The sequence below is a fragment of the Anastrepha ludens genome, chromosome 5, assembly GCF_028408465.1.
Source record: "Anastrepha ludens isolate Willacy chromosome 5, idAnaLude1.1, whole genome shotgun sequence".
Lineage (NCBI taxonomy): Eukaryota > Metazoa > Arthropoda > Insecta > Diptera > Tephritidae > Anastrepha > Anastrepha ludens.
In genome coordinates this window covers 82,327,475-82,344,421 of record NC_071501.1, presented here as the reverse complement: position 1 = coordinate 82,344,421, position 16,947 = coordinate 82,327,475, and the positions used below count along the sequence as shown (strand labels likewise).

Genomic DNA, 16,947 nt, shown 5'->3' with positions numbered 1-16,947 from the left:
AATTTAAAAAAAAAAATTAAAGCAAAATGTGCTTCTCTTATAATAATATTTTTCATAAAATGTTTGTATCACAAAATCACAACATCACAAAATTTCAAAATTTTTAAAAATTTTGTTTAAGTTGAAGAAATATTTTGAAATCTTCTCTCTCCGGAAAAGTTGAAGTTACGAAAATGAGCAATTTGAGATTCCTAAATTTTTATGAATTTTTTTACGTTGAAAAAATATTTTGAAGCTTTATCACTATTTTGGATAAGTTAAAGTTATGAATGCTGACAATTATAAAATTTTAAAATATCCTTTTGAAATTATAAAAGTTTGTATGAGATTAATTTAATAAAAGATTTACAAAATTTCATATAAAATTTATGTATTATTATTATTTTATGTTTTACTTAAATTTTTTGTATCATAAAATGCGAGATTTGAAAATCTTTACAAATTTGTTCAAATGATTTTACAGACATTTTAAACTTTGTTTACATTGTAAATATTAATAAAGTTTGAAAAATATAAAAATGTTCAAATTTTTTAAATTTTTAAATATTTTTAATTATCAAATTTTTTTAATTTTCAAATTTTTTTAATTTTCAAATTTTTTTAATTTTCAAATTTATTTAATTTTCAATGTTTTTTAGTTTTGTCCCAAATTTGTTTAGTATAATTCCCACAAAATTTCTTTCAAAATCTTAACGAATTTATTAGAAATTTTGTAAAAAAATCGGGAATTTTTTCACTTACTTTGGACAACTTTATAATAAGATAACACAAGAATATTGAAAGGTAAATATGTATATACATTTTTTTAATTTTGAGTTATTTATAAAAATTTATTGGTGCAAGTTCCAAAGCGTGTCTCTATCGCAGAATCTTATAATTCAAAATGTTTATCAATGTTTTAAAATCTTGTCGCTTTAGTTTGGATTTTAAAATTGTTGTTAAAAGTTTATAATTTTCAAAAATTTATTCGATCGAATTTTTTTAGTTTAATTTATGCGAAAATATTACGCCAAACAAATTTAAATGAAAGCAGCACAAATATTTTGAAATTTCGTCACTTTACCTTTGATAACAAAAGGTTTAGAAGTATTAAAAAAAATAAAAAAAATGAAGGAATTTTTTTAATAAGTTTTAAAAATATTAAAAAAAATGAAAGAATTTTTTTAATAAGTTTTAAAAATATTAAAAAAAATGAAAGAATTTTTTTAATAAGTTTTAAAAATATAAAAAAAAAAGAAATTTTAATAAGTTTTGAAAATATTGAAAAAAAATTTTAATTAGTTTTAAAAATATAAAAAGATTTTTTTTTATAGGTTTCAAAAATATTAAAAAAAAGTTTTAAAAACATTAAAAAAAAAAATGTTTAATAAGTTTTAGAAATATTAAAAAAAATGTTTAATAAGTTTTAAAAATATTGAAATTTCATTACTTTACCTTTGATAACAAAAGTTTTAGAAGAAATAAAATAAAAATTTTTTTTTAATAATTTAAAAAAAAAAAATTGTATGACTTTTAAAAATATTAAAAAAAATATTTAATAAGTTCAAAAAATATTAAAAAAAATGTTAATAAGTTTTAAATATATAAAAGATTTTTTTTATAAGTCTTAAAAATATTAAAAAAAAAATTTTCAATAAGTTTTAAAAATATTAAAAAAAAACAATTTTTAATAAGTTTTAGAAATATTAAAAAAAAAAATTTTTAATAAGTTTTAAAAATATTAAAAAAAACTATTTTTAATAAGTTTTAGAAATATTAAAAAAAACAATTTTTAATAAGTCTTAGAAATATAAAAAAACAAATTTTAATAAGTTTTAAAAATATTTGAAGAAAAAATTTTCAATAAGTTTTAAAAATATTAAAAAAAACAATTTTTAATAAGTTTTAGAAATATTAAAAAAAAAAAAATTTAATAAGTTTTAAAAATATTTGAAGAAAAAAATTTTAATAAGTTTCGAAAATATTAAAAAAAAATTTAAATACATTTTTTGGATAATTTTAAAAAAATTTTTTTAATAAAATTTTTAGAACTTGCCTTGTTTGTTGAATAAATTTTTTTTTGTAAGAACGAATTTAAAATAACTCCAAATATTATATTTATAGATTAAAATTTAGCTGTTAAAATTTTTTGCAAAGTTTACTCCAAACGGCTCATTAAATTCAGTGAAATATTACTGCTTCGCCCACTCTACCTCTGCCCATTCACCAACTTTGCACTACTAACTGTAAAACTTTACTTAACGGTACATAAAAATTCTCGCATTTTCTCTCTTTTTCTCTCTTTCTACAACAACATTTATATAAATATTAAAATGTTAATTTTTGTGCCACTCATAACTCTATCATCATCTTTCGTCTTAAACTAAAACAACAAAAAATTTCAACAAAAAAAAAAATACCAAAATACGAATTATTTCGAATCGCTAAACATTCACAACTACAACAAATCAAATTAAACAAATATGGACATTTGAATTTCATTGAAAAATTGTAAATTCAAATGCCTTTAGAAGATGCCCCGGCAGCGCCACGTAATGTCAAGGCTGCAACACAACCGCCAGATCATATTTTCCAACTAATGCCAGACGAAGCTGGTAAGCGAACACACCTCCCGAATGAACAAAAAAAGAAATTTCAATTAAATTAGAAAAGAAAACTACCGCTACTTTGAGCAATGCGAATTCGATTAAAGTAGTGTAAGAATTTTGCTTTAATTTGAAGCATTGTTCAAAAGTAGAATTTGTTTTTTTAAAGAAAATTTTTTGATTTCTTTTTACACTTTGATTTCGTAAAATTTAAAAATTTTGTGTTTCGATAGGAATTTTAAGCTCTGCGCGTAATTTTTTTTTTTTCGTTTTTTTTTTTTTGTTTTTTGCATACAGACGCTTGTATAAGCGTTTGATTAGAAAAAAAACACTAAAGTCCTTAGAAGACTTGAATGAACGAATGAACTTATGGGAAGAGGACTTAGCTAACATTGTTCACTAGCTGCTGTTGGGGTGTTTAATATGCGAATAAGCTTCTACTCGTAAATTTGTTAACTGTACTCGTAAAATTTAGCATAACATCGCAGCGAGTGGGAATATTGTAGTCAGACTTGAATTTCTCAAGCCATCTTTGATTCCCAACAGCAGCAGAAATGGGGATAAAAGTGCATTTTTAATGGCTTTACGAGAAAACATACTGAGTCTTTCAACTCTAAAAACTAGATGCCCAATTGGTATAAATTGTTTGCATTTAAACTCAAATTTTCGAGATTTGCGACATCTGAGACTTCAAAGACCTCAACAACCAAAGGCTGCTTTGAGACTACAAATACCTCAGTAACCAATTTTACTAACTATACCTGAGCGCACTAGTCCACAAGGGTATTAGAACTCTCTTCACATAACTATTATTTTTTGTACCAGTTTGACCGAGATGAATACAAAAATATTTAGAATGTTGAGAGCAATCGATCTAGACATGGCTATCTGCCCGTCCGTTTATTCTTATGTTACAAAATTTAACAATTCTAGCGAAAATTTATATGCTTTAACGATACCTGGTGCATATGCAGATAACAATGCTACCCTTGATTCCGAGGAAGTTTGCCTTCAAAATGAGCACAACTGGGTTCTAGCAGCGCCTACCTTTCATACAACCTTAATTTTCACTAATCTTCATAAAAATATGATACTCAAATAATTAGTACTTGATGACAGCCTACCTTCAGACCTCAAAGATGGAATTCGTGAGGCTATCGAGGACATACCACTTTGTAATTCGGCTATGGAAAACATCATGAAAAGGATATTGTCCTGTACACTTATTATTGGAAAGCCCTTTACGTACGTGCCACTCGCTGGAGAAGTGATGCCGGGATGACATTAATCTCGCAAATGATATTTTCTTATAGTGCTAAGATGGTCGCTAGGATTTTTTGAAAGACTTTACTTGTGAGGTGCGCCCAAAGGAAGAAGTCCATAGGGATAAAATCGGGCAATCTGGGTCGGTCACCGAAATGGCTTACCAGTTTGTTAGAGAAGCTGCTACGCACTATCTCCATGCTCCCTTTAGTCGTGTGCGGCGGCGTGGCGCCAATTTGCTGTTATTGGCAGAAAATAATCGTTCGACATGCGCCGATAAGATACACCGTTCAAAGAAATTGCTTGCCCTTGGCGATTTTCAAAAAAATATGGTCCAATTAAACCACTGCTTGGTGATCATTGTCGCAGCGTCAATTTAGAGCTGTGAAGTGGCTGTGCATGTTTTTCTCTCCTTTAGGTGACCAGTAACGGCAAAATGGGCTTCATCACCCAGCATCATCATTTGAATTTTGAAGGAGAGAAGGGTAAGCTCCTTCCTTAATATTTCATACGCAATGATTTTTGGCAGTCCCAGGGCAGCTATTCGCTTACGGACGAACTGACGCGGACTATCGTGCAAATTCGTAGCGAAATGTCAAATGTCAAAGTTATGAGAAAAAATCATTTTATGAGGTATTGAGGGTGGTTCATAAAAATTTTTTTCCTTCGAAATATCCTCTTTTCAAACTTTTTCGACACACTTGCACACCTATTTGGTTTCAAAACATTGTTCAAGTTAATTTAGGTTAGTTAAGATTATCGCGGTTGACTTATTATGGATCGCACTTGCGTCCTCGAACAAGGTGAATAATAGACAGTCTCCTTTTCAGCCTATTTTTTTCCACACTTACGCAAGAAATGAAATACTATTCCGCAAATTTAGGTCCCAATGACACCAAAATGGCGCAAAATTTGATAAATACGCCTCATGGGGTAGCTCGTCTCCCAAGCTAAGCCCCTACTTTTTAGCATGCTTTGAGTGAAGAAGGGCGATCCTCAAGAAAAATCAATTTGTGTTGGTGTCGATCTTTGTTTATAATTTATGGTCTGAGTCTTGTTGTCTTGGTACCTGCAGTTTTAAGACGCCTCCTAATAGCACAAAGTTTTTTATGAGAAGCATTTTTTGTGGGTAAAATACTCTCGGAGGCTAGTCATAGCCTGAGCGAGAAGCGAATGCCATCGAGCGCAACTATGTTAAGTGGTCCAAGTGTTTTCGACGTTTTATTTTTCTGAGAATTGGTTCATTTATAGGCTCGAGTGTCATAAAAAGTAAACAGAAGAAATTTAGAAAAATAATAATAATTTAGAGAACTACTCAATGTTGAAAATTTTGGTATAAAGATTTTAAAATCAAATATCTTCGGTTGTTTTCAACATTTTTCAAATGTAAAAAGAGCAGCCGATGATATTTCATTTTCAAAAATCTTGAAAAAAAAATTTTTTTTTTAATTTTTTTAATTGTTTTAGAAAAATAATAATAATTTAGAGAATTACTCAGTGTTGAAAATTTTGGTATATAGTTTTTAAAATCAAAAATCTTCGGTTCTTTTCCACATTTTTATACACCTTGGTTTGTTTTAATTTTTTGTTAAATATTAAGGAAAAAAATTTTGTAGTAATTTTGGTGTTTTCAGAATTTTAGGTGTTGCTAGGAAAAACATTTAAGGAGGGCATTTTTCCAAAAGTGAAAAAAAAACATATTGTCAAAAGTTTCGCCAAAAATTAAAACAAAATCCTTCAAGAAAAATATATTTAAAAAAAAATTTGTTTATTCTTAAAAAACTTTGTTTAAGTATATTTGTTCCTTAAAAAAATTAAATAAAATTGAATAAAAAATTAAAAAAAAATATAATTAAACAACAATTTTTTTAAGTATATTTTTTCCTTAAGCAAAATTGCAAAACTGTAGAAGCAGCCGATATTTCATTTTCCAATATTTTGAAAAAAAAAATGAAAGACAATATATATATTTAAAAAAATTTGTTTTTTATTTTATTTTTTATTGCTTTTTATTTAATTAAAACAATTTTTTTTTATTATTATACATTTTTTTTCTCTTAAAAAAATTGCAAAAATATAGAAGAAGCAGCCGATATTTCATTTTAAAAACTTTTGAAAAAAAAAAATAAAAAAAAAAATATTTTAAATAATTTTTTTCCTAAAACAAAATTTCAATTTTTTTTTTTAATTAAAAAACAATTGAAGAAAAATATATGTATTTAAAATAAATTTTGTTTATTCTTAAAAAAAATTGCTTAAGTATATTTTTTCCTTAAACAAAATCGCAAAAATGTAGAAGGAGCAGCCGATATTTCATTTTCAAATATTTTGAAAAAAAAATTTAAAAAATATGTATATTTAAAAAATTTGCTTTGAATTTTTTTTTTTGATTTTTTATTTAATTAAATCAAAATAAAAAAAATTTTCTTAAATATTATATATTTTTTTCCTTAAACAAAATTGCAGAAATGTAGAAGGAGCAGCCGATATTTCATTTTCAAAAATTTTGAAAAAAATTTTAATTTTTTTAAAAATTAAAAAACAATTGAAGAAAAATATATTAAGAATAAATTTTGTTTATTCTTAAAAAAAAAAATGTTTAAGTATATTTTTTCCTTAAACAAAATTGCAAAAATGTAAACTGAGCAGCCGATGTTTCGTTTTCAAAAATTCTGAAAAAAAACTTTTTACAAATTTTTTTTTTTAATTAAATAAAAAATTCAAGAAAAATATATATTATTAAAAAAAATTTTGTTAATTCTTAAAAAAAATGTGTTTAAGTATATTGTTTCCTTACACAAAATTGCAAAAATGTAAAAAGAGCTGCCAATATTTCATTTTAAGAAATGTTGAAAAAAATTAAAAAAAAAATTTATTGTATTAAAAATAAAATAAAAAACAATTTTTTTTAAATATGTTTTTTTCTTAAACAAAACTGCAAAAATGTAGAAAGAGCAGCCGATATTTCATTTTCAAAAATTTTGAAAAAAAAAATTAAAAAAAAAAATTTATAAAAAATAAAATAAAAAAACAAATTTTTTTAAATATATTTTTTTCTTAAACAAAACTGCTAAAGTGTAGAAAGAGCAGCCGATATTTCATTTTCAAATATTTTGAAAAAAAAATTTTATATTTTGAAAAAATTAAATAAAAAGTTCAAAAAAAATGTATTTAAAAAAAATTTTTTTATTCTTAAAAAAAATTGTTTAAGTATATTTTTTCCTTACACAAAATTGCAAAAATGTAGAAGTAGCCGGTGATATTTCATTTGCAAAAATTTTCAAAAAAATTATTTATTTTAATGTTTTCTTATTTTTTTTTTTTAATTAAATAAAACATAAAATTAAAAAAGGAAATTGTTTAAGCATATTTTCCTTTAAACGAAATAGTCAAAATATTGAAAGAGCTGCCGATATCTCACTTCAAAAAACTCTACCATAATTTTCAACATTAAATAAATCTCAGAATAATGCAAATTTTTTTATTATTTTTTTTTTTACTAAGCCAATTTTGAAAAAAATTGACGCCAGTATCCAAAACTCTCTTCAATAAAATAAATAATTGGTGCACACACTGCTGTTAGTCGTTTGATCGAGCTCCTCCTCCTATTTGGGGCGTGCGTCTTTATGCTATTCCACAAATGGGGGGACCTACAGTTTTAGGCTGACTCGGAACGGCAAATGGTTTTTATGAGGAGCTTTTTCATGGCAGCACCCGAAGGTTTGCCACTATCGAGGGGCGGCTGCTATTAGAAAAAAAAAGTTCTATTATTTGCTGTAGGCACTCACCAACCTATTCGGCTACGGCAGCCGCCGGATCATGCAATTATTCCATAAGAAACTCTATTTCTATTTCATGCCCACACTGGTCAGTGAGTCCGCAGCCAACCCAGTGGAAATCACGCACAAAGGCATTTGACAAACCATAAAAGTACGCCTTTTATGCGATTCAAAAGTTCATAGTATATATACATAGGTATAATTGGCGCGTGCACCCTTTTTGTGTGTTTGGCCGAACTCCTCCTCCTATTTGTGGTGTGCGTCTTGATGTTGTTCCACAAATGGAGGGACTTACAGTTTCAAGCCGACTCCGAACGGCAGATATTTTTATGAGAAACTTTTTCGTGGCAGAAATACACTCGGAGGTTTGCGATTGCCTGCCGAGGGGTGACCGCTATTAGGTACAAAGTTCATACATTTCCAAATGTGTGCGAATTCCGGTTTCATAGGTATATGTTTAATATATTTTAAAATATATTTACATTTTTTTAAATTCAATTTTTTCAAATCACTTCGAAAACCTCAAGCTCTAAAATGTCTAACTACCTCACCGTTGGGCAGTTTTTCAATGTGGGCTTAGCGAGTTTTTCTGAGCAAATTAAAAGCTGCTACTAAAATACTTTCGAAAACATTTGAAGTGCGTCGCAATGTTTTTGAGCTAAATTTATTTCGTATTTATTTTTTTTAACCTCAGTTATTTTTTATAAATATTAATGGACGAATGCAAAGGAGCTAGCAGACACTGTTGAATCTAGCGGACAAATGCATACCTTTCCTATTTACACAAATATTTTTGCAAGTTATTTGTAATTTCTACTTACTGCAAGATTTCTGCACGCACGTACTTTCTTTGTATCTACTCAAACAAGTTCACATATAAATAATGTATGTATGTATGTTTACGAATTCTCCCCCCCCCGTCCTGTTTTCCTTCACAAGGACACTCACCACGGACCGTCTCTTATACTTACATCAATTTTACCAAGCGTAAAAGAATAGAGAAATTAACAAATAAAAAATAGTGCAAGCAAAAAAAAAACAGAAAAACAATTTTAAATACAAACAAAAAGAAACAGAAAAATATATTTTTAAATCAAAAATAAATACCAATTCCTACGTATTTCGTTTTATATGTTGTTGTGTAATGCAACCCTGGATTTCGTGTTCCTCTGGCGCTGTTAGTTTTATCTCCCGTATTTTTTGAGTTGAAAGCATAAATTATTTACGTTTTACGTTTACGCCAAAGCATTTTTTTCGCCCATTAGAGATTTTTTGTTGCGCCGCTTTTTACATTTCTCATGCGATTTCACCGAGACATTTTATGCTTTGCACAAAATCGCTGCATTTACATACTCGTACACACACACACACATACATGCATAACGTCACGGTCATAGATAAAAAGTAAAAAGCAAAAAAGCAAAACAAAAACGCAAAAGCGTTAAGTTCAAATGTATAAATCAAGCACACATACACAAGCATGCATACAATACATACATACATACAGACACACACACACATATGCATATAAATGCACTACATACGATTCACGAAAACTTATACAGGAGCGCCTGCCAGGTATTATTCAGGCGCATTCTCTGTACGTATATAAATATATGTATGTATGTATGTATGTAAGTTTTTATAAGCCAGTTTAATTGTGGACATGCTGCTTGCTGGCTTGTTGTTGTCGTTTGTAGCACACAGTCAAGCGCTAGCTGTGAAAACAAAACGAAAAGTCATCACACAGAAAAACAAAAATGGAGACGAAGGTAAAGCGGATTACGAGAGAAGCAAGCAAAACGCTTAATATCCCTTAAACGCATACAAACGCAGGCAAGCTTACACGCTCTTGAGTGCTTACGAACATTCGCCAAAATATAACACATACAGATGTACTTATCGAACATACATAGTGCGGTTAGATGTATGTAGTAACCGACATGCCACCTCGATCAAAAAGTAACCGGAATATATTCAGAAAATGCAAAATAAAAGAAGTGATGTTGTGGCTTTCAAAGTACTCTTCATCAACTGCAATGCACTTCGGTTCAACTCTCGCACTCTCGAATTTCTAGAACTCTATTTTCAGTATAGCCATCAGAGCCGTCTTCCATTGCTTCCATTTCTCAATGACTTCCTTTCATCAGTTTCGGCTGTTAAAACGCATTCCCCGTAATGGTTTTTCGACTAGAAGAAACATAAAAAATCGCAAAGAGCTATACCAGGTGAATCCAACGCCTATTGGATGGCATTCGTTGCTTTTTTGATCAAAAACTCACGAATTATGATGGCACTGTGCGTTATAATGGTGCAAAATCCACGAGTAGCTTTCCCACAAATCCTTTCTTTTTCCGCGAATTTTTTCTTTTTCCGCGAATTTTTTCATGTAAACATCTCAGAATGCGCAAAAAATAGTCCTTAGCAACCATACAAACTTCTGGTGCACAATCGCATTGAAATCCGTAAAAACCGCGAGCATCGTTTCTTTTTTTTTGACTGAAAACGACGTGAGTTTTTTGATGTTGGTTCATTCGGAGGCCTCCACTCACTTATGTCGGGATTGCGTGTCGTACTCATACGCACCCACGTCTCGTCTTCAGTAATGACGCGTTTAATGAATGTTGGATCGGATTCGCCCTTAGAAATCATGTCTTTGGCGATCACAACGCAGCCCCTTTTTGGCATGAAATTGAGGTCCTTTGGAACCAACTTTGCAGCAACACGGCGCAAACCCAAATCGTTAACTACAATATCCTTAACGGATTTATAAGCAATGCTCAAGTCCTCCACCAGCTCTCTGATAGTTAATTTACCAATAAATTCTCAAACTCGAATTTTAGTAAGAGCTGCAGATGTAACTCTCTCATAAACAGTCCCTGCTCTTGTAGTAAAAGTGGATCGAATAATCTGAAAAGATTAAATCAAATTAATTTTCTTATAAATCGACCAGGTCTATTTCAGTTCTATTCTTCCTCTATTCGAGGTTTTCTAGGCTAGTTAATTTGTTTCACTTTATTGATGATGTCATCAGGTTTCTATGTCGTGCCACTATGGTCGGCATCTTCGGCATGAACTCACAATCTCTTCTGCAGCGTTCAAGCCACTCGTAAACGGTTGTTTTAAAGTCTTTAGAGTATCAATACCGAAGCAGTTTCCCCACATTTCTGTGGCATGCGCATCATTAAAATCAGTTCTAATGCAATATTTAAAACAAATTCGTTGTTGCAAATTCAAATCCATTTTTAAAACTGTAAAAAATCGAAAAGACATGTAGAGGTAGATTTACTCAAGGCGGCGTAACTCTTACAAATTTCAACCAATGGCGATACAATTTTAGTAGAAATGTTTATCACGCATGTGGCAACCGAACAAAGAAAAAAAAACCGAACCCAAATCGATTGACTTAGAGCGCCACCTGCCGTTTGTTCCGGGAACATTTTGATCAAGGTGGTACATTTGCAGCTAAAGGGGTTTTCCAATAGGGACATACAAATTTTCTTCATTTTTATATAAAATACTCTATAAGTGAGCTATAGGACTGATATGTATTCCAGGTGTAAGAAACGGGCAGCCACCGTAGCCAACTGGGCTGGTTAATATCATTCACTTGCACCGGATTTAAAACTCACAGTGAGCATGAAATAATCAAATGACAAAAAAGTTGAAAAGTTACTCAGACGTTTGCGTTATCTGCTGAGAGAAAGATAGCAAGTACAGCGCTCAGACAACATAAAGTCAATTATACTGCACTGGGGTTCCCTTTTTAATATTCTTTAAATCTATCCGACTTGCGAAGAAATCTGAAAAGATCTTGTGGTGCCAAGAAGCCAAGTTGTTCGCTTCTTAACACATCAGTGCCAAAGACCTCAAGGCTGACTCGAGCGAAGGTCGGGCAGACGCACAGAAAGTGGTCCACCGTCTCATCCTCTTGATTCTATGCCAACTTTGAGTCATCACACGAGTATTGGAACCTAACCCATCCCGGAAGGCCACTCGTGTGATGCCATTGCTCTCCTATCCCCTACCTCGAACGCATCCGATGGGAGATCAGGCAACTCCTCACGGGTTTCTCAAGATTACTCCATTACCGAGTTTCTTCTTCCATATATCAATTGCCATTTTGTTGGAATCACAAACCATTCACGTCAGTGAATATTCAACAAATAATTTACCAAGCAAAGTCTTATCCGTCACTCTCATTACCGAGCTCTGTAGCCTCCCGCCTCATCGAGAATGGATACACGCTTGGGCTCAATATACTCACGGGCATATCTTTCTTAGGGTTCCTACAGCGCCTTGCCATACTTCGGTTCAGTCATATTTTGTTTGTCAGTTCGGCAAAAGTTTGGGTAGAAGTTGGCCTCGTGCTGGAACTAGAGAGGTGATGATGTTGAACACCAAGATACTCTTCCTCACCAATTTGGCCACTTTGCAATTATCTGCAAAAATCTGTAAGGCACCAACATTAAGTACGTGGTGTATTTGGCGAATATCTTATTTAGATCTTCTCTGCACTTGAGAGCTGGTGTTTGTTAGCTGAATAAGGCTTTTTGGCTACCTCTCTATCGAAGAAGGTGGTGCGATTGTTGCGTGCGAGAAGAATTGATTCATCAGAGTGCAACTCTTCTTACTGCTAGAAAATTCTGTAGTGATATGACAATCAGAAGCTCAGGCAAAATAAGAGCTCCTGCAGGAGCTGCAAGAGCCACTTCCTACTTTCTGAACAAATTTCGAAGTGTGAGTGAAAATTACAGAAGGATTAACATGCGAATCTTTTGTTAAGCCATCGTCCCGTCCGCTTCTGGTTTAGATTCATATAAAAAAGCAGTTTCTGAAATGGAAAAACGCGTACCTGACATTCTGAGCGTCAGTCGTTGGGAATTTCAGAATGATCGTTTTGCGAGTTATCCCATTTCATTAACAAATTGCGCTTGGTTGGATGCGATGGGCCCTATAGATGCACCTGTGAGTTTTTTGCACTTTGATTATGCGGGTTTTACTCAATGATAAAGCCATAGGTCTTTTCAGTGAAATTCATTGCTTTCTTCAAACTTTTGTAGCATAATGGGTGTTGATTCGACACTCCAAATGATCGGCTGTCTTGACTTCTGAGTTTGTGTGGTATCGTAAAGTTGTGAGAAGGGCTAGATTGTAAGCTATTGGACACTGTCTTACAAAGAAAGTAAATATATTTTTTTTTTAAATACCCAACTCACTTAGACCATTAGTTCATAGAGGAAAACCTCAGTATTTGTTTATCATGAACCCACTTAGATGCTCTTATAAAGCGTAGAATAGATTTTATTCTAACAATCGATAGCTCCATAAGAGAGTCAAAAGAGTGCCTTCCTAACAACTTTGCTCTACCCCTAGCTATGGCTGGACAAGTACAACGGAAGTGTTCTACCTCGTCTTCCGCTTTCGCGTCTCTACAACTTCCGCAGTATCCGTACGAAAATATTCCTAGCCAGGAAACTAACTACCAACCTTCGAGATGTTCTCTCTTGAGAGTTTGAGCAATTCTCCTCACCTTTTCTTATTTTATTTGCGGCCAAATTAGCCTGGTTATAACACAAGTATTTTCTGCTCTCCATCACCTATACGCCTCCTGGAGAATATAATATTTTGTCCTTAATTTGCAAGTTTCCATAGAAATTCTAAGGCCGCCTCTGTTTTCAAGCTTAGTACCGTTTCAGCCAAGCTCACTCACCTTGCAATTTCCTTCAATATCTCTATGTACCGGAACCCATACAAGGCTGACCTTGAAGACGGTGCTAATATCATTTGGAGCTACCAGGGTCATAGTATAATTGTCTCCATTGATTTGATGGCCTCCTGGCTATCCGAGAAGGTATTTATCATAATTCAGCTCGAAACGCGAAGCAACTGATTTGGCTCTGTGTTCCTCCTCTCGCTGAGACATATTACGGACCAGATGCAACCTATGCGTTCATGCACTCGCTAGAGATCAGTTCTGGTCCATTGTAGATCAGTTTTAAACAGCAAAGTAATTCTTGCTTAGCTTTTCGAAGTAATCTAAGATCTTAGAAGAGAATCTAAGAAGCTAAGAGAGATTCCAAATTCCTATGAACGGCGACCCCCAGTAAAATTGTCAGTTTAAATTTTCTGTGGAATACCTTAACCCTCTAACTGCCTTTTTTAATAAAGTTTTAGTATACACGTTTTTAGAATGGGTAAAAATTGCCCATTAGGTAAGAGGTAGAGGGTTAAAATGTACCACGAAAACATTTCTCATTAAATTCTATTATACAAGTCTGAAGATAGAAATTATATTTGGAAGTCGTTTTGCACGTAATATTTTCGATAAACTGATTGGACTTTTGTCAAAAATCTTAAAATTTTAATACCCCGCAAAAAACAACATGAGATCCTCGACACTTGTGCTGTCTTCGGCAAATTTGATTCTGAATGCCGCCACTTTCTTAATTCTTAGCGTTTGTGCGTTTTTTTTCTTTTTAATTGATAGGCTCAGCTACTATCACTGGCTCAATGAACTCAAGTTGCGTGCGCTCACTCAGACTTTCGGTAGTAATTTTTAGTAGATTCCGAACGCTGATCGTTAAACATAAACCTCGAATGATATTTTAACGTTACCAGTTCGTAAAAAGAATGCAAAGATACGCTTCCATTTGATTCCAAAATCGTTAAGTCCCTATTGAAAGTCCCTTTACTATGAATACAAACTCACATATGTATGTATGTGCATATCCGCTCTATTTCTGTGTATGCGTATGCAGTTATGCTTGCCATTTTAGTTATCATAGGTAAGCTGTTTGTTTGTTTGCGTGGCAAAGCCTTTGTGCCAGGCGCATGATGATTACGTGTGCACTTGTGTGCGTGCATGCACTTAAATATGCATGCGTGTGTGTGTGTGTGATGACATTCGCTTTGCTGGTGACATAAATATGTGTCAAGGCTGACAATTCTCACTTGGCCGTCCGTGACTATAACTCGGTGCAACAACAATAATTAAAAAACGCACACATGTACACGTATGTATGTATATACATATATGCATATGTACATGTGTCTACATGTATGTATACTCGTACAACGCTTAGCGTTAACCTATCAGGCTGGCCTGCTGCAACACAATAATAAATACAGTACATAAAATGTAACATTCGTTTTGCCAACATTCGAGGGTAAATTAAAAACACAAAAAATCTATAATAAATTTTAATAGTAAATGTTTTTCGGAATTCTGCACGCACGTAAATTTATAAATAATTTTGGTATTGTAAATGCTTCGAAATAAGTCGCCTGTATATGAAAGCTTCTAATATCGCCTATAAGGTTCTAGCAAGCGTATTGTGTGAAAGGCTGAAGCCCACCGTCAACTAACTGGTTGGACCTTATCAGTGTGGCTTTATACCTGGAAAGTCTACCATCGACCAAATATTCACAATACGCCAAATCTTGGAAAAGACCCACGAAAGCAGAATCGACACACACCATCCTTTCGTCGACTTCAAAGCTGCATTCGACAGTACGTAAAGGAGTTTCCTGTATGCCGCGATGTCTGAATTTGGTATCCCCACAAAACTAATACGGCTATGCAAGCTGACGTTGCTCAACACCAGACAATTCGTTAGAATTGGGAAGGACCTCTCCGAGCCGTTAGACACCAAACGAGGTCTCAGACAGGGTGACTCGCTGTCGTGTGACTTCTTTAACCTGATGTTGGAGAGCATCGTACGAGCCGCAGAACTTAATCGCTCAGACACAATATTTTATAAGAGCGTACAATTGTTGGCGTATGCCGATGATATTGACATCATCGGCCTTAACAACCGCGCTGTTAGTTCTGCCTTCTCCAAACTGGATAAAGAGGCAAAGCGAATGGGTCTGGTGGTGAACGAGGACAAAACGAAGTACCTCCTGTCTTCAAACAAACAGTCGGCGCACTCGCGTATAGGCACCCACGTCACTGTAGACAGTTATAATTTTGAGGTTGTAAAAGACTTTGTTTATTTAGGAACCAGCATTAACACCTATAATAATGTCAGTCTTGAAATCCAACGTAGAATCTCTCTTGCTAACAAGTGCTACTTTGGACTAAGTAGGCAATTGAGTAGTAAAGTCCTCTCTCGATGAACAAAACTAACACTCTACAAGACTCTCATCATGCGTATGGCGTGGACGATGACAACATCCGATGAAGCGACGCTTGGATTCTTTGAGAGAAAGATTCTGCGTAAGAGTTTTGGACCTTTGCACTTTGGCAACGGTGAATATCGCATTCGATGGACCGATTTACAGTATGAGCTTTACGACGACTTAGACATAGCGGAGCGAATAAAGATCCAGGGGCTACGTTGGTTGGGTCGTGTCGTCCGAATGGCTACAAACGCTCCGGCTCTGAAAGTATTCGATGCGGTACCAGCTGGTGGTAGCAGAGGAAGAGGAAGGCCTCCTCTGAGTTGGAAAGATCAGGTGGAGAAGGACTTGGCTTCACTTGGGGTGTCCAATTGGCGCCGATTAGCACGAGAAAGAAACGGCTGGCGCGCTTTGTTAAACTCGGCCAAAATCGCGTAAGCGGTTATCCCGCCAATTCAGAAGAAGAAGAAGATATGAAAGCTAACTAAGCTTCAAGCTTTCAAGCTTCATTAAACAAACTTTTATGAGCCTGCACACATCAAAATGTATGCAAAAAAAAATTTCCTTAAACACGTTTGTTTATAAATTTTTTTTTTAATTTATGTTAAAAAATCATCAAAATGAGTCCCGAATGCGTTTAAAACTTCAAAATTTATTGAAAAAAATATATTTGAAACAAAAAATGTAATAAAAATATTAGTTTATTAATTAGAATTTTGTTTTATTAAAAAAAAATTTTAATTTTTTCAATTTTTTGTCTAACAAAAAAAAATTCTAATTAATAAACTAATATTTTTAATACATTTTTATTTTTTCAAATTTTATTTTTTAATTTATTTTTAAAATTTTTTTTTTTAGTTTTAAAAAATTAAATTAATTATAAAAAAATTAATAAAATGAAAAAACTAAGATTTTTTTTAATTTTTAAATTTTAATTTTTATATTAATATCTACTCTTTTTATTAAAATTTAAATTAAAAATTAAAAAAAAATAGAATGAAAGAATTAAAAAAGTATTAGAATTAAAAAATTAAATAAAAAATGTAATAAAAAAAATTATTGGTGAACAATTTTTTTTTTTTTGTAATTAATAACTTTTTTATTTATTTATTTATTAATAAAAACAAATTTTTGAACAATAATTACTCATAAAAAAAATAGTTTAAACAATTATTAATAATTAGGACTATGAATAA

At 32.0% G+C, this 16,947-nt stretch overlaps 1 protein-coding gene across 3 annotated transcripts in view; it reads left to right on the top strand.

Moving 5' to 3' along the window:
- LOC128863498 (protein turtle) overlaps positions 1–16,947 on the top strand; it is a 234,167-nt gene that overhangs the window by 149,104 nt on the left and 68,116 nt on the right. For all 3 annotated transcript variants that reach the window (XM_054102694.1, XM_054102692.1, XM_054102695.1), the window contains one exon: positions 2,511–2,594. In XM_054102694.1, the coding sequence (XP_053958669.1) occupies positions 2,511–2,594 (84 nt within the window). The remainder of the gene's footprint in view (positions 1–2,510; positions 2,595–16,947) is intronic.